Below are 18749 nucleotides of genomic sequence, written 5' to 3'. Positions count from 1 at the left end.
ATAATATATCTACTAATCTTCATCAAATTTTCTTACAATGTACCTGTTAACATTTCTTAATTTTGCTAGAAATTACCATCTTAATATTATCTGCTAGATTAAGGACCTGCTCAAAATGCTATGCGTATTAGTGACTTTACAAAAATGTAAAAACATCAATGGTATGTACTCTCATAAACCCAAATGTACCTTCTTGTATGTATGTATGTATGTATGTATGTGTGTGTGTGTGTGTGTGTGTGTATATATATGTCGTACCTAGTAGCCAGAACGCACTTCTCAGCCTACTATGCAAGGCCCGATTTGCCTAATAAGCCAAGTTTTCCTGAATTAATATATTTTTTCTAATTTTTTTTTTATGAAATGATAAAGCTACCCATTTCATTATGTATGAGGTCAATTTTTTTTTATTGGAGTTAAAATTAACGTAGATATATGACCGAACCTAACCAACCCTATCTAACCTAACCTAACCTATCTCTATCAGTTAGGTTAGGTTAGGTAGCAGAAAAAGTTAGATTAGGTAGGTTAGGTAGTCGAAAAAACATTAATTCATGAAAACTTGGCTTATTAGGCAAATTGGGCCATGCATAGTTGGCTGAGAAGTGCGTTCTGGCTATTAGCTACGACATACATATATATATATATATATATATATACAGTATATATATATATATATATATATATATATATATATATATATATATATATATATATATATATATATATATATATATATATATATATATTATTAAATATGACCGAAAAAGTAAGCAGAGTTCCGTGCTGCGTTTCACTTACGAGACGGAAAAGGATGGGAAGCTGCCTTTTCTAGATGTAACAGTCATGGAAAAGGGCGGAGGTTTCCACACTGCAGTCTACACTAAGGAAACAAACATAGGAATGTGCCTAAATGCCAACAGCGACTGCCCTGACAGGTACAAGAGGAGTGTTGTTAACGCATACGTCGACCGTGCTCTCAGCCACAGCTCAGAATGGAAGCAAGTCAACGAAGAACTCTGTAGGGTAAGGCAGGTCCTAGTCAATAACGGCTTCTCCAATGGTTTCATTGAAGACATCATAAGAAGGAAAGTGAAAAGCCATGCAACCTCTGAAGAGACAACTAACACAACACCTATACCCCCTATTAGACTATTTTACAGGAACTTCTTTTCCACAGCTCATAAAACGGAGGAAAGGGTCCTGAAAGATATTGTTAATAGAAACGTTATCCCTACAGACAAAAATCAGAGGATACAACTGACGATTTACTATAAAACCAGAAAAACAGCCAGCCTACTCATGAGAAACTCTCCAGACACAAAACAGAACGCTTTAAAAGAGACTAACGTCGTCTATGCCTTCAAATGCCCACTTGGGGACTGTAAGCTCCAAAAAACCCAGTATATAGGCAAGACAACAACATCTCTTTCTAGGCGTTTAACGATGCATAAGCAACAGGGCTCCATTAAGGAACATATAATCTCTTCCCATAACCAAACCATCGCCAGAGAAATCCTAGTAAACAACACAGAAATCATCGATAGATACAGCGATAGCAGGCGGCTTGACGTTTGCGAGGCACTACACATCAAGAAGTCAACACCAGCAATCAACAGCCAATTATTGCACAACTATATTCTACCCACCTCAAGACTCCGCTCCAATATAGAAGCATCAAGAAATATGGACCAATAGGCTTTCTACAAACACTTCTATTCAATACCCATTGTTTCTGTTCTGTCTTGTGTTGATACTTTTAATACCCTATTAATATCCCCTCTTGTTCTGTCTTGTGTTAATGCCTCATCACCCCTCCCACCTCACTCAAAATGTAGATATAAAATCAGAGATACGTAAGTTCTAATCAGTTGTGTATTTGTGAAGTCTTTGAAAATGTAATAAGTTTTACGAAACGCGCCCGTGTCGCGTCAGACTAGAAATAAAAATGAATTTTGGAGAAGTGATTTTTGATTTACCTCCAACAGTGAAGCGTAATGTACGAAAGATTGAGAAAATTCGTGTTAGAATTATTAATCTTACTTTTTCGGTCGTATTTAATAATATATGTCTACAGGAAAGACTGCTACCAAAATATACTAATATATATATATATATATATATATATATATATATATATATATATATATATATATATATATATATATATATATATATATATATATATATATATATATATATATATATATATATATATATATATATATATATAAAGAAATAAATAAGTAATGAGATTGAGCAGAGTGATTTTACATGGTTGTAAAAAAAACATGCAAGTGGAATTGCTAAAGTATTGAGAGAAATATTAAAAGATAAAATAGGATTGTAAGCATGCTTTATGCAAATTCTAGTAGAATTGTATATATTTATAAATATTGTTAATAATAACTGCTTGGTGCCTTCTTTGATAATTTCTTATTTACTTGTTAATAATAAATGATTGTGTTGAGAGACAGACAGGCAGTGTATATATTCATGTTAGGCTTATATCGAGATCCTTCCCCAAAGTTGAATTACTGACCCTCACTAGGATGCAACCATTACAACATGCTGACTAATTCCTGGGTACATATTTACTGCTAGATGAACAGGTTAGTTTAGTTTTTTTTTAGTTTAGTTCATTTATTATGCACCCCATACCCATCTTGTGGGCAGTAGTGGAAAGGGTTACAGAGGCACATAATTGGTTGAATTGTGGGGATCAGGGACTGAACCCCACAATTCATTTTATGCCCGAAACGCTTTGCGTAATAGTGGCTTTAGGCATTGTATGTACTAGCTCTACCTATAAGTCACCCAATCTTTGTAAACATTTCTTGTATGTATGTACCTTACCTAAATAAACATTTTATTTTATTTTTTATAACAGGGCCATTGGAAACTCGCCCAACCATTTCTCTCTCTTGCCCAGGATTCAAACTAGGAATTGTTATTTATTTTATTTATTTACAAGAAGGTACAGTAGGTTTGTGAGAGCACATAACATTGGTGTTCTTACATTGTTGCAAAGCCACTAACACTCATAGCATTTCAGGCAGAAACAAATTGTGAGTTGAGAATGAACCCGACTATACTACCAAGACCCCCAATTGTATTACAGGGACCTTAACCCTATTTAACAATTAGAGAGGGTTACCCAGCATTGCTTGGAGTACAGAGGCCACAGCATAACTATACACTATCTTGTTTTAAATTTAGCTACTCAGAACGAAGTGTCCATGTAGCACGGGCTATAGTGAGCACGTAAGTTTATACACTATCTTTTCACTTCAACCATCTTCAGCACACACAACCTACAAATTATGTGAAAAAGCTTTTAAAAAAAAGTTTTATTAAAAAAAAAAAAAGAGATCTAGGGGTGTTTCTAGGTAAAATACTCTCACCTGAGGACAACATAAAAATATTGTGCAAGGAGCCTATCCCATGTTTTTCAATGTCAAAATTGCTTTTAAATTTTGTACATGGATGGCAAAATACTAAAGAAATTGTTCACAACCTTAGTGAGACCGAAGCTGGAATATGCAGCGGTTGCATGTTGCCCATAGCACATCAACAAATTGGAAGAGGTGCAAAGACATGCAACTAAATGGCTTCCGCAACTGAAAGATGAGCTACAAGGAGAGGTTAGGGGCATTAAATATACTAAAGCTAGAGGTGATATGATTACTATTTACAAAATTATAGGGAAATCAACAAAATTGATAAAGAAGGATTCTTGAGACCTGGAACTTCAAGAACAAGAGGTCATAGATTTAAGGTAACTAAACAAAACTGTCAAAAAAATATTAGAAATTTTACTTTTGGAAAAAGAGTGGTAGATAGTTGGAACAAGTTGTAGTCCCCGTGGCACAGTGGTAAAGCACTTGCCCGGCACTTCACATGCTCTTTGGCATGGGTTCATATCCTGGCTGGAGAGAGATACTTATATATAAATGATATATATAAATATCATATAAAGCTCTTATAGATATAAATAAAATAAAAAAAGATGCAATATATGTACTGTACCCAAAATGTTCCCTATATGCCAGTACTGTATATACTTAATATATATATATATTTTGTTTTTATTTTATTTATATATACAAAGAGTTCTTACTTTCTTGTACAGCCACTAGCATGTTCCCAGGAAACAGCCTGTAGCAGTTGTTTAACTCAAAGGTACCTATTTACTGTTAGGTGAACAGGCGCCTTAGGGTGAAAGAAACTGCCCATTTGTTTCCACCTCTGCCGGGGATCGAACCCGGAAAATTAGGACTACGAACACCGAGCGTTGTCCACTCAGCCGTCAGGCTCCCCTAAATGAAGGGCACATTTCGGTACCCGGCGCCGCTGAAGCAGTGCTGGGCTGATCCCGCGCTGCTTCACCAGTCCAGCGCCGGTGGTCTGGTCCTATGCCACTGGACCAGTTCCTGACTAGAGGACAATAGTAGCTTCAGGCTCTCGGTGGCCGGAGAATGTCACTTCCGCCAAAAGAGAAAGTGTGCCAATGCCTAGTAAATAATATAAGTTATACGCTACAAAATATATCTTGCTATTATGATTCAAAATTACGGTACAGGCGCAAAACTAGAACTACCGTGTACAGTAATTTAAAAAGATGCTTTTGTCTGGTAATAAAAATGAAAGATAGGAAAAAATCCAATTCCCTGAGTGAGGGAGGTATGGGCATGGGGGTTCAAAAAGGGCCCAAAAATATATCGTTTTACGTCATCACTGCGCTTTCAAAAAAAAAATCCTAAAAGTTAACTTGAGTTAACGTAACCTATGCTATCATATCCTTACTAAACCTAGCTTAACAAACATAAAGTTATTTTTATACATATATACTCTGTATGAGGTGTACGACGTCACAGTGACGCGATCGGTCACCTTTGGGGATCTTTTTAGACTGTGGTGTAGTCTGCCTGACGGCGGGTGAGGCGCCGGACGGGATGCGTCTCCTCTGGTCTCTTCCTCTCTATCTTTACCTCATTTGGGCCGAGTCAGTCATCACAGGTGAGGAGCGCAACTCGCTAACATTTGGTGGATGTGTGAGGAGTGAGCCCTGTCTCCTGGGTCACGTGTTAATGAGGTTAAAGGTGTATGTCTAACTTTCAGTCTCTTGTTTAGTGTTGATTATGTCTGGTTTGATCGTAACCTTTCTTGATAGTTTGCTTGTACACTCACTGCAATGATGGCGTTATTGTATTAAATGTTTACCCTCTTTTTAACGCTCTAGTGAGAATATAGTTTAGGTGCATCAATATTTTGTGCAAGGTCTTATATTTAATGGTGTCAGGTGTTGCCCTTCACCCTGCCAGCCCCAACCCCAAGGTGACCTCACCAACCTTAAGTGTCCGACCTTAGTCCCAGATCTTGTCGCGTTGAGGCAGATTCATACACCAAATATAACCTGAACAAATCCACAAGGGCCGTGATGAGGGTTCGAACCTTTTGTTTTGGTTCGAACAAAATTCTCCAAATTTGGATAATTTTGACAAAATTCTGCAATTGTTAAATCATCCTTATTGAATATAGTGGGGCCGGGCTCGGGAGTAGAACACCCAAAACCCTCTTCAAGTATGCTTCCAGTTTTAGGTTAGGGTGCATTATGTTAACTTATGACAGATTTAAAACTCATTGGTGACCTGTCTTGTGTTATATCTATTTGCCTGAAACGTTATGCGTGCTAGTGGCTTTACAAGAATGTAAAATCAACATCATTTCTATGTACTCTCTTAACCCCCAATGTACCTTCTTGTATATAAATAAATAAATAAATAATTAAATAACCTTTCCAGTTCACTGTGCTTTTAATAATAAATCGGTGTCTGGGGGGACAGGCAGCCAGTGTGTATATATACATATTAGGCTTATATCAAGGTTCTCCCCAAGGTCAAATTACTTACTCTCCCCAGGATGTAACCCATACAATAAGCCAGGGTACCTATTTACTGCTTGGTGAACAGTCTCATTAGGTGATAGGAAACGCACTCAACCATTTGTGTCTTGCCAGGGATTCAAACCCAGAATTCCCGGTTGTGAGTCGAGAACGAACTCGACTGGGGTTAATATGTTACAGTAGAATAGGTTATATTTGCACAGAAATCACAATAACGTGATGCATCAAATGAACAAATCCACAAAGGCTGTGATGAGGGTTCGAACGTACGTCCGAGAGGATCCCAGACACACCTTAAGCGACTGTGCTACGACATGGTAAAAAGAATTGCAACCGGGAGTTCTTCTGACCTCACACAGATCCTGCAATTTATTATTAAAAGCACGGTGAATTGGAAAGAATAGATACATGTATGACACAAGACAGGTCACCAATGAGTTAAATCTGTCATAAGCTAACATACTGCACTCTAACCTAACGCTATGAAGCATACTTGAAGAGGGTTTCGGGAGTTCTTCTACTCCCGAGCTCGGCCTGGGGCCAGGCTCAATATTCGATAGGGAGGTTTTAACAATTGAAAGAAATGGTCAAAATGGTCAATGCACATTTCCTTTCACCTAATGCCTCTGCTCAACTGGCAGTGAGTAGATACTCAGGAGTTAGTCAGCTTGTTGTGGGGTTGCATCCTGGGCAGGGTCAGTAATTCAACCTGGGGGTGGGGGGGGGGGCTCGATATAAGCCTAACATCTATGAATATACTCTGGCTTCCTGTCCCCCGACATGCTTCCACTGAAGCCTCGGAACCCTTGTGGGTACAATAGCACTCCAGGTTGCAGTTCTTTTACCATGTTGTAGTACAGTTGACTAGAGCATGTCTGGGAACATTGTGCATAGGTTTGAACCCTCATCAAGGCTCCTGTGGATTTGTTCAGTGGTCTTAATCTCCACATTTGTAGAAAGGAAGATGATGCTGAATGCTGTTGCCACCTACCATTCAACTTTGGCAGAACCTCTTCTGTTGAGGTTTTGGGTTTTATGTTAAACTTGCATTGGTGACTTGTCAAGGGCTCTTTGAGCTAGCCAGGTTCTTCCATAAGATGATGGATGTCCTGTCTTCTTGTTTTCCATTGCTTCCTTTTCCCTTTTCATAGTAACACTTCAATTTCGGTTTCATACATTTTATGGGTCTATTTTGGGTTAAAAATGTATGTTTTAAATATATATACGGGTATATTGTATGTACATTTTGTAAGTTTGATATCAATTTTAATTAACAAAGCATGTTTTATCATTTGCAATTAAGACGTGTGCAGCAGAAGGGGTATAGGAACAATTTGAGTGAGTTTCCCTGTTCTGTATTTTACCAATGTTTTAACACTACAGGCATACCTCAGAATAAGAGTTTAATCCGTTCCTGGAGACGCCTCGCCTTCCGAAAACTCGCATTCCGAAGTTAATTTCCCCATAAGAAATAAAGGGAAATGAATTAATCCGTTCCTGACTACCCCAAAAACCCCACATCAAACTAAATTTTTATACCTAATTTACCTAATTCATCTAAATAAACCTACAAAACTGTGTTCCAGTTATTACTTACCTTGCTGTCAAGTGCTGTAGGCGTATGGAAGATGATGAGGAGGGGGGAGGAGGAGAGGAGTTACTGTTTGGAAGGGGAGTCCCCTTCCATAATCACATCACATAACCCCATGCCTTGTAACACTATGGATACCACTTCTCTTTCTAAATTTTTCAAACCAGCCCCTGCTTGCCTTAAACTCTTTCTTATCTGCATCACTCGTTGCAGGGGTATTCTTTAGAAGGTCTTCGTGCAACACCCTGGCTTTCTCACAAATAATGGCCTCCGAAACACTATCACCCCTCAACTCCTTGTCGTGTATCCAAATTAATAACAACTTTTCCACTTCTTCAAGTATTTGTGGTCTTTGTGTCGTTAATGTTCTTACTCCTTTTGCCACTTTAGCACCCATAATCTTATTTTTCTTCTTAAGTATAGTGCATATTGTTGATGTGGCTTTGTTGTACTGCCTACAAAGTTCAACAACATGTGTACCGTTCTCATGCTTCCGAATGATCTCTTGTTTCTCCTCTATTGTCATCCTCACATGAGCTTTCTGGCCTTTATCCTTACCACTGACTTTCTTGGGACCCATGGTGAGATATATAATAACAAATTGTATAGACAAATCACCAAAAATCCAACAAAACACTGAAAATCCGCGAGAAGAATTGATGTGGGGGTAGTCACTGAGCGCGAGACAATGGTAAACTGAGGGGCGGCGGGGCGGAGGGGTGACGATCGCCGAACCACCACGCGCTAGGTCGGCCTGTACGCGTATCAACAAACTCGCGTCCCGAAGTAACCCTCGCCTTCTGAGACAAATTTTTGGAGTAAATACTGCTCGCCTTCCGAAAACCTCGCATACAGGGACAATCGCATTCCGAGGTACCACTGTACTTTGATATGTATTCTACTGTATATTAATTGATATCAATGTAAACATTCTCATTACTGTATACAGTATTGTTATTTGGGGGATATCATAGTTTTTAATGGTGGATATTTAGTTGGTACCAAATTTTCTTAGAGCCCCTTGGTAGCTCCCTGAAGCCATCTTGCCAAGATGGCTCCCCACTACTGGGTCAGCCCTGTTTGGCCTACCGGGAACCATGCCAGAACCTGACGCCTCCACATACAGAGGTGCAGAGAGCAGGAGACTTATTATTAAATTATTATTAAATTACCATACCTCCTCCCCATAGCTGTGCTAGGTGATTGCAACATGGTTGAACTTGGGCGTGATCAAAAGGACCTCATCCCTTCGGGTGGTGTGTTGTTCCTGATCTCAAAGTGGGACTCTGCTGATCTACGATACGGACTCGATCTGTTGCGTTTGAACAGCTTTGTTCTTTGATGTTCAGTGTGATCACCTGGGCTCAAGTTTGCATGGTCTTACAGGCAGATTTTTGGATGGTACACATGAACTTCAAAGATGCGTACTGGCACATCCCGATTCATCCAAGGTTATGGAACTGGTTAGGTTTCGTTGTGGGGTGTCCAGCTTCGAGGTTCTGCCCTTTGGCTTGAATCTGGATTCCCTTTACAGTAGCAGGTTGACAGGGGTAATCTTGACTTGGCTACATTTATTAGGGGTTCATGTATTGGTCTGTCTTGATGAATGGCTGGTTTGGGCCCCAAGTCGTTAATGTCAGTTAGCCAAGGATCCGAGTCTTTCCCAACTCGCAAGGTTTGGGGTCTTGGTGAACTGGTGGAAGTCTGTCAGTTCTGTCCTAGGTTCCAACTTGACTGGGCCTCATTTTGGACTCTTGGTCAGTGTATTTGTCCCTGCCTTGTGCAGCTCTGCTCTACTTGCAATGTCATCATCGTCTGATGTAGGATTGACTGTAGGTGACTCGTCAGGTGGTTGTGTGGGCGCTGGAATTTTCACCTTTGTGGTGTTCTCCTGGGCAGGCTTTGGCTCCAGGTGCTGTACTGGCTCTTGGTTATGCCTGTTTTTGCCACTGCTGGAATCTCTGGGTTCAGCCCTGCCCACCCTTTGTCGTCTCTTGCTTCACTTGCTTCCACTTCAGTCATTTTAGGGTTCGGTTATGTGGCACCATCCTTCCCCCGTCACTCGATGTTCACAGATTGTGGGAACAAAAGTGGAAGTTTCAAGAAAAAACTGGACACCTTTCTGCAAGAAGTGCCAGACCAACTGAGTTGTAGTAGATATGTGGGCCTGTGGGCTACTCCAAGCAACAGCCTGTTGGACCAAGCTCTCTTAAGTCAAGCCTGGCCCTGGGCTGGGCTTAGGGAGTAGAACAACTCCCAGAACATTATCCAGGTATAATCCAGCAATGCATCATCTCTGGTGTTGGGGCATCATGACCAACATTCACCTGGCTTCCCAGGGTAGATGGTTGGGGCATTACTTTGGGTGTACAACACAGTGTATGGGTGTGTGGTTATGTGGCAGGCCCTGCAAATGTTTGGCTCAGCCTTGGTTTCCAGCTCTTCTGGCCTAGTATCTGAACCCAGGTGTTTTTTCGTGGCTCCACCTCTGTCAGCAAATTGGCCCAGAGATACACCTCACCTCTTCAACTTTCTCCTATGTTTCACATGTCTGGAGTTTCTTAGACTTATTGCCAGGCTGGGTTCTTGGTATCCCACCTGCATCTCTTTGTGGTAGCAGTGTGAAGTTGCATAGTGCTCATTTCACCTCTTTCTATCTGTCATTTTTCTTCAGTGTCCATTCATGTAGTACTGTCCTATCCTTGTTGTGGTTGTTTTTAAAGCGGCATGTTATGCCCAATACTGTTGCTCTTATCGTTCAGCATTAGCAGAGCCACTGCTGCTTGCGTTCTATGTTGATACAGCTTCTGTGTTATTCCGCAAGCTGTCTTTGTGCGTTCCACCTCCAGCTGGTTCATGCTCCTCCTGAACCATCTTTGTCTCTTGTCAAGGTGTTGGTCTTTCTTCTCCTCAGTTCACAATTGTTCCTACGGTCAAGGGATATTTTTCTCTAAACTGTTCTTTTTTTAGTTCTTGCCACTGGCAACAGGGTTGGAGAGCTTCACACTCTTCTTAGGAGTCAAAGGTTCTGTTCTTTTTGGCCCCTGGTAGGCTGTTTCTTCACCTGCCAAAGAATGAACAACTGGTTTGTGGAGGGATCCTTAGATGCTTGATGCTTAGTTGGTCTGGCACTTCGCCATTGCCTCGTGCCATTTTCTCAGACTGGTTGGTACAGCGACAGTCTTTATCATTCAAGGTCAAGGTTCAATCCTCAATGATACAAGTGGATGGACATCGTTTCTTCTTCTGCCCCCCCACCCCTCACCTCTCCTCATGTCCAGTGCTATATAGTCATATTGGCATAGTACTTTTTCTTCATAATCACCTTACTTTACCTTGCTTTTGTGCCACCAGTTCTGACTTGGTAAATGCCGTGTTGGTTAATCCTGTTTCCCGTATGCCCTTCTTCTAAGACTCACATTTCTCAGGTTGTTTGCAGCCTCATCAAATCTATCCAGCTATGGTCTACCCCTTGGTCCCATGATATTCTTATGGACTCTATATTAGCAGCAGTCTTCTCTAACATGTCATGAGCTGATGTTTGGGCTTGGGGGTTTTGGAGGTCTAACTGGGTCTTGGTGGCCAAGTATTTTATTAATGTTCCTGGGCCCAGCCCAGTTGGTAGTGTGTGGCACTGGGCTGGGTTCCCAGCCCATGGTCTCTTCTTCAGAATAGTACCTGCTGTCCCCCCCCCCCCCTCCTCCCTGGTAAGTCTTATATTTTTTCCGTTTCTCTGTGGATAGTTAGCTTTAACAAACCATCAAGGGGACTCCTCCCAGAAACCCAAGTGATGAATGTAATGAAAAGGCTTTCTGATAGATCCCCAAGTAGTTCCCTTACTCCCCACCTTCCTGGTTTGTTGGTTGTCCATTGGCATCTTAGTAACCATTGAAGTAGTCTGTGGGCCAGTTCTCTAGATCACCTTGTAGTGGCTATAGGTACTAATGGGTTTTTAAGTGAACCAATTGTTTCAGCCGAGTTGTTTGTGAAGTCGTTTTGTTGTTTCAGTGCTTTGTTTTCTATGAACTTTGCATGTGTGTGTGTAAAGCATCGCTGAATTTCTGGATGCTTTCCTGATGAGTATCAGTAAGTATTCCCCTACTCTCTGCACCTTTGTTAGGGGAAAATGCAGATTCTGGTGTTGGTCCCCAGTAGGCCAAAGAGGACTCTTACAAGTGGTGGGGAGCTATCTCAGCGCGATAGCTTCAGCGAGCCACTGGAGTTCTTATTTCATTACATTCGATGCAGTTTTTGTTTTTGTTTTTAATTATAATAGCCTGTATGTGCTATATCCATGATGATACTAATGTAATTGATTAATCTTATCACAATAAATAACTTAGTTTCTTAACAATAAGGTTAGATAAGATTGGTTGTACCCTATATTACGTTTTGTGTATTGTTCATGATATAATTAGAGGATTATCCTGGATCATATGTAATTTAGTTAACTAATGTCGACTCTATATATTAAAAATTGGAAAAGAATTTAACCTTCACTGACAAAGGATGAGGTTTAGAGATTTATATTTGTTAAATATAAGGTACTGAAATTCTCTAAAAAATTTAACTTGTAATGAGATTTTAATAGTTATGAGGTACAATTTAATTTGTGGATATTTTTATGGATATATATATATTATATAATATATATATATATATATATATAATTTTTTTTACATAATGCTGATTTATTGTAAGTGTGTATTTATTATCCCATATTGCTAAACAGAAGCATAAATATATTTGTCTTAATATTTGTTTTCATTGTCCTTGTATAACTTATAAAGTCCTTAAAAATGCTGGGGGTTCAGTCATGTACAGTATTTTGTTTGTGGGTAGCTTTAAAATCTTGGACTGCTTTCCCCCAGAGAGATGCATTCTCACAGAAGAATTTTATGCAATTCTGCATGTTTTTTTTTTTTTTTTTTTTTAGTTTTGTGATGATGTCCAGCTCTTGCTGTCCTCAGCTATAGCAAATATAAGACAGTTGAGATAAGATTAGATTAGGTTAGGCTTGGTCTCCAGCAATATTGGTGTTACCTCTAATGACCTAGCGGATGCAGCTGCTAAAGAAGCTGTTCGTGCCTCTTCCCACCTCCCCAAAACATTCCTTACTCTGATTTCTACCCAGTCATTCATAATGAAATCTAAAACTATTGGGGAGAGAGAGAGAGAATGAATGAATGAGAATACTTAACACTAAGTATCGTGAATATTATATTACGTAGTGATGTATTAAATATGACCCACTGTATTTGCATGTCCTTCCTCTTGCCACCATAACAGGAAGTGGGAAATGTCTCTGGCTAGATTAAATATGTGACCACACTTGATTAACTTCTGGGCACTTAATGGAACATAGACCTACTCCTTGCTGCCAGAATTGCATTGTCTTTCTTCCAGTCACACACTTCGTAACATGGCCTGATGTTCACGATGATTGTAACTTGCTTTCCAATGTTCCTCTTTAGTTATTTGTCCTACTTGGGCAGGATGGTGGAACAACGGTCTCGCTTTGTGCAGGTCTGCATTCAATCCCTGACCGTCCAAGTGATTGAGCACCATCCTTCCCACCATCCCATTCCTGATCCTTATCCTCATCCCTTCCAAGTGCTGTGTAGTTGCAATGGCTTAGTGCTTTTTCTTGACAATTACCATACCCCTCAATGAATGATACATTTGACATCATTCATCTTGTGTTGTTTTGCTCTAATTTTGGTGTCTTGAATGATATCTAGGTGTGTGTATTGTTCGTGCCATAGACTGGTCCCAATAACCTTCCAGTCTAAGCACATTCTTTTGGTAAATACTTTCACTCCATAGATTCCAATTTGAAAAGTACTGTAAAAAAAAATTAAAAGTTCTATTATACTATATTGATAAAATACATAATTTACAATACAGAAGGTATACATTTTTATACTTTTGGATAAACTTCCATCCAAAAGTTGCAACAAAATACATTGATATGGTATCTATTACAGGTATGCCAAAAAATTTTAAGACTAACTTAAGCATGTTTTGTGTGCCATTCTTTATTGTATATTGTACTGTACTTGTGTAAGAAAGAGAACAATTTAAAAAATACAGAAAATTCGTACCGCTTTGACTCAAAAGTAAGACTTCTTATTAACACAAGTCTTTGTCCACAGGAACCAAGGTGGAAATAAGTGGGCGGAACCTGACAAAAGAATGAAGAAAAATTGTAATGTGGAATTTGAATTAACTCTTTCAAGACTTGCATCAAGCAAAGAAATTAATAGAAACGAACTATTGCCTGTGATGGCATTTTGATGAAATACCATTTATATAGAAATGTGCTTCAATATAAAATGTAATTTGTTGCTAAAATGTATAAAAAGTTATATTAATTAGAGCACAATATATATCTGCGTGTGAGATTTTTGCAAGTGTATAATGATGATAATATCTAAGTAGAAAAACTCAGGCAGCCAAAACTTGCTGATTACATGCATGTCTTATGCTAAAGGAAAAAAAAAAGTTCACTGACACTCGTAAAATGAATAATACAGCAGTAACTTGTGTAAAAAAAGTATGGTTCAATAAGTTTTATTTGTATAATGAAAATTTATAGATTCTATCAAAATTGTATAAGATATATCATGATACGAACCAGTTTGATGAAAGAAGCAAAAAATTTGGATGTATGTCATTAAATTCTTAAAGTGGGGAAGATTCCTAATTAAATTAATGAACAAAATAATTATTAGTGTGGAATTAGTGGGAAGAACTTTGCATTTGAATATAAGTAAACTTAAAAGCTAAAATGGAAGAATTACCTCAAGACTCTTGTGCTGTTCCACCAGGACAGGAAGACCTGGAGAATTCAATATGTGAAAATGTGTTTGAACAGCAGTGTGATCCTAGTACTCTTTTATTAAATGATCCTACAGATAAGTCATTTCAATGCACTTTGTGTGAAAAGGTGTTTTCACAGAAAGGCTCCCTGAAGAGACACTTTCAAACTCATACAGGTGAAAAACCATTTGGTTGTCCTATATGTGGTAAGTTGTTTTCGAGAGAGAGCAACTGTAAAGAACATATGCTTATTCATACTGGAGAAAAACCATTTCAATGTTCTTTATGTGATAAAGGATTTACTCAGAAAGGTACACTTGCAAAGCACTTCTATTCTCACACTGGGGGCAAGCCATTTGAATGTTCTGAATGTGGGAAAGCATTTGCACGTATTGGTGAACGAAATATGCACATGGTGGTTCACACAGGAGAGAGGGCATATGAATGTGCCTTATGTGGAACAGCATTTGGACAAAAAGGTTCGCTTAAAAGACACATGCAGACTCACTCGGGAGAGAAGCCTTTTGAATGCTCTTTGTGTGGAAAGTCATTTGCTCGCAATAGTAATTTGAAGGTGCACATGAAAAATCATGCAGGAGAAAAATCTTTTGCATGTTCTATATGTGGGAAAAGTTTTGCACAGAAAAGCACCTTGAGCAAGCATGTCTTCACACACTGTACAGAGAAATCGCTAGAATGTCCAATATGTGGCAAGGCATTTGTGCATAAAGGTCAGATAAAATCTCACATGCTTAGTCACACTAAAGAAAAAGAATACGAGTGTCGATTGTGTGGGAAAAGTTTCACACACAAAGGTTCGCTTGAAAAGCACATTTTCATTCATACTGGGCAGAAGCCATTCAAGTGTACCGAGTGTGGAAAAGTGTTTACTCAGAAAGGCCACTTGACTACACATATGTTAATTCACACTGGAGAAAAACAATTTGAATGTAAAGATTGTGGAAAACCATTTGCTCGAAACAGTGATCTAAAGGCACACAAGGTTGTACATAGTGGGGAAAAACCATTTGAGTGCCCATTATGTGGGAAATGTTATACACACAAAAGCAATGTTAGTAAACATATACGAACTCATACTGGTGAAAAACCCTTTGAATGTTCTGTGTGCGAAAAAAAGTTTGTCCAGAAAAACTCACTCAAGAAACATATGCAATCCCATGCTGAAGAAAAGTGATGTTCATTTACAATCATTAATTTCATTAACTTAAACATTTCAGTCTAATGAAACTTAACAAAATGGTATGAAAAACTCCATGTTAAACACCTTAAACTTAAAGGTGGTGCCAAATATTATAAGTATGCATCTACAACCGAAAATTTTATTTATTTAAGTAATTGACTGGTATTTACACTGTATTCTTCTAACTGGAAATTTATTAACAAATCTGTTACAAGTGTAAGAATAATTGCAAAAAAGTTTGTAATATAAACCAGGAATATGATCATTTGCATCAAGTAAATAAATAATTTTGATTTAAAGCTACCCAAATTATAAGGGGAGCAGGACGACACTGCAGTGTTGCACCTGCTTTTACACTTTGCAGTGGTCTTGTCAATACGGTATGGTCAACACCTTATTTTTATCTGTATTGAATACTGGTTAAAAAAAAAAACTTTCTCGATTGCAGTTTTATTCCATTATTATTAGGTCATTTTGTCAAAGGCCAAAGTGAGCTCTTATGATCTCCATGTATCTAGATTGTCGGATACTATATGCCATCTAGTTTGGGATTTCTAGTATTTATTAGAATTTACCATTTTTAGTCACATTGTTCACTTTTCTGTGAAAAGTTTTAGTATGTTTAATATATGGGTTGCCTCTAGCAATTGTTAGTATTCAAAGCAGCATGGTGCACAAATGTATCTTGCCCAGAATAACTACTATTGTAGTTTGTATTTTTTACACATGACTTTCAGGATGAAGTAATTAGTTTATATTTGTCTTGGAAATGGTCTTTATGTATAAAGGTAGCAGTCAGTCTCCCATTGCATATATATATATATATATATATATATATATATATATATATATATATATATATATATATATATATATATATATATATATAATAGAGAGAGAGAGAGATAGATAGATAGTATAACCCTTTTGCTATAATAAGTGGGATCAATCCTTCACAATTTTTTTATTGAAATAGTTAAAAAAAAAATAATTTTTTTTAATTGAAACGAAAAAATTAATTTAAAAAATTGTTTAAACAAACAATAAAAAATTGTTTAAACATCATGTAATATTTGTTCAAAGTAGAAGTTTGAGCCATGTAGCTGTAATCGTTTGGCAGCGATAGAGAAAGACATTACCACATGCACTAGACAGTATCTAGATGTCTGGAATAATTAGTTCTTCAAAAACTCACCATTATGAGTGCTTTAATGATTAATGACAAATTTGGAAAAGTATTGTTTCTGGAAAGGTTCCATCAATAGCTTTCTGTAGCCAAGTGCTGAGTCTAGTAAAATCTTGGGGAGGCCAAGGCCTTGAAGACCCAACTATGTCTATCAGTAACTAATATCAGAACCTGGCTCTCACTCTGAGGGGATGAGAGATCAACCTAAAACTCTGAGGAAAAACAGCTGAAAGGCATGAGCACAATAAAATAAGCAAATTAGGTACCCTGGGGGGTAATGAGACAAATGAGCATTGCTTCTTTGTAAACACCCTGAACATGTTCCTCCCTCACCCCCATCCCTCACCCCCATCCTCACTTGCCTGGTTGCAATATGGAGGATACGGTTCCTCTTGTCACTTAAGCCAAGTAGTGTTGACTATCCCTGGAATGCTAGTTACATTGAAAGCCATTGCTTTGTTATTATGTGAGTGACCTAGCTATTTCGCTCTGATTGTGAGCCAAGATTTCCCTCCTTGTTAGTCAGCTTGTGTTTTCCCCCTGCCGTGCAAGAATACCTGCTCTGGTGGGTTTGGATTTTTCCTCTACAAGATCATTGATGTTCCTTTATCATCTCACTTCTCTGTAATGCATGATGGGGACCTGTTCTTCAGTGTGTGCTTATGTTGTCATTGCACCTGGGCCTTCTTGTGTGTATTAGGGCTTTGTGCTTTCACCAAGGATGCACTTATTTGGTCTTGTTCATGGCTACGCATACCATTTCACTAACAAGTGTTTGGAATGTTCTGCCAAGAAGCTTTCCTCGCACCTGGCAGGCCTGCTTGTTTGGGTTTACAGTTTCCCACATCCATGTTATAATTTTTTGTCTGATTTATATTATCAGTTGGGTTGATTTGGCTTCCATACATTTTCTCAATTGCATTTTACAGAGACTTAACATTCCTCGTATTGATATACGGCCACCCTCTTCCTGCCCTGTTGGGCTCTTGCAGGTTCACTTTTGAGCTTTTTGCTCTAGCCATAGTTCAAAAAAATTTCCGGATTTCCCCCTTCCCCCCTTTTCTTTTTTTTCTGTTTGTCTCCTGCCAGTTGGTGTTCCATGGGACCATGGATTGTAGGTTAGTAAACCTTTGAGCTAGTAATATTTAACCGAGGGTGTGTAAATTGGTGCCGATGACAAATTTAGAGGTTGGCTCTGGATAGTTAAGAGGCATGTTTTGACAGGGGGAAAGAATATTTAGCATGTAGATCTAAGCAAATTATGGTACTTAAACAATATTTATATAAAATATTTACTGCATCAAAAATACTATACATCTTAAAAGTAAAAAATTTCAAGACAATAAGAATAATGATATATACAAATTTAAGCTTCATTTATAGCATAAAGTAAGCCTTTCCAGAGAAACTGAAAGTTGCTTTTTTATATGCAGTTTTTCTTCATACTTCTATTTTCTTTACTGTACGTATACTGTATTTGTTTAAAATATATGAAAGGTTTTCTTTGTAGACATGCTTTACCATGCTGAATAGGGAATACAAATATGTTTTCTCTTCCCTGTGGCATTCATAGGATATTTATTACTCATCCACATTAATGTTATTAATTTCACGACAAAATAAACACCTTTACCCTTCACAGGGGTAAAGTTTCATTAGTTGTACATTTTTAATGTTTACTCGAGTCTTAGATGATATATTTATTAATAGTCTATCGTAATATGACTATACTGTACTGGTAATAGTATGACAATGACATTATTTTACTATACAGTATATATTTATAGGAGAAAATATTGTATTCCTATAGTAAAAATAATTGAAATACAGTAATGTGTTTGATAACTGTCCGGAAGCATGCCTCTAATACGAATTTGTACTCGATAACAAATGTAAACAACTAAGGCTTATAACAGATATCTTTAGAATTAAATGAAAGTTACACCAAACAAATTCAACATATAAAACGTGTGGAGCTAAATCCAAGCAAATCGTACATTAAGGATTTCTGCCACCTCTTGGTTGTAGGACAAATACTTTTGGA

At 38.1% G+C, this 18749-nt stretch overlaps 1 protein-coding gene across 1 annotated transcript; it reads left to right on the top strand.

Annotated features, from left to right (window-relative positions):
- The first annotated feature begins 4887 nt into the window (after positions 1-4887).
- On the top strand, positions 4888-18534 carry LOC123762701 (zinc finger protein 84). Its single transcript, XM_045749402.2, has 2 exons — positions 4888-5019; positions 13652-18534. The coding sequence occupies exon 2, from the start codon at positions 14287-14289 to the stop codon at positions 15511-15513; it is 1227 nt and encodes a 408-aa protein (XP_045605358.1). The 5' UTR covers positions 4888-5019; positions 13652-14286; the 3' UTR covers positions 15514-18534.
- The last annotated feature ends 215 nt before the right edge of the window (positions 18535-18749 follow it).

Source organism: Procambarus clarkii, chromosome 5, assembly GCF_040958095.1.
Source record: "Procambarus clarkii isolate CNS0578487 chromosome 5, FALCON_Pclarkii_2.0, whole genome shotgun sequence".
Taxonomy (NCBI): domain Eukaryota; kingdom Metazoa; phylum Arthropoda; class Malacostraca; order Decapoda; family Cambaridae; genus Procambarus; species Procambarus clarkii.
The sequence above is the reverse complement of the archived record's forward strand: the minus strand, read 5'-3'. Positions and strand labels throughout refer to the sequence as shown.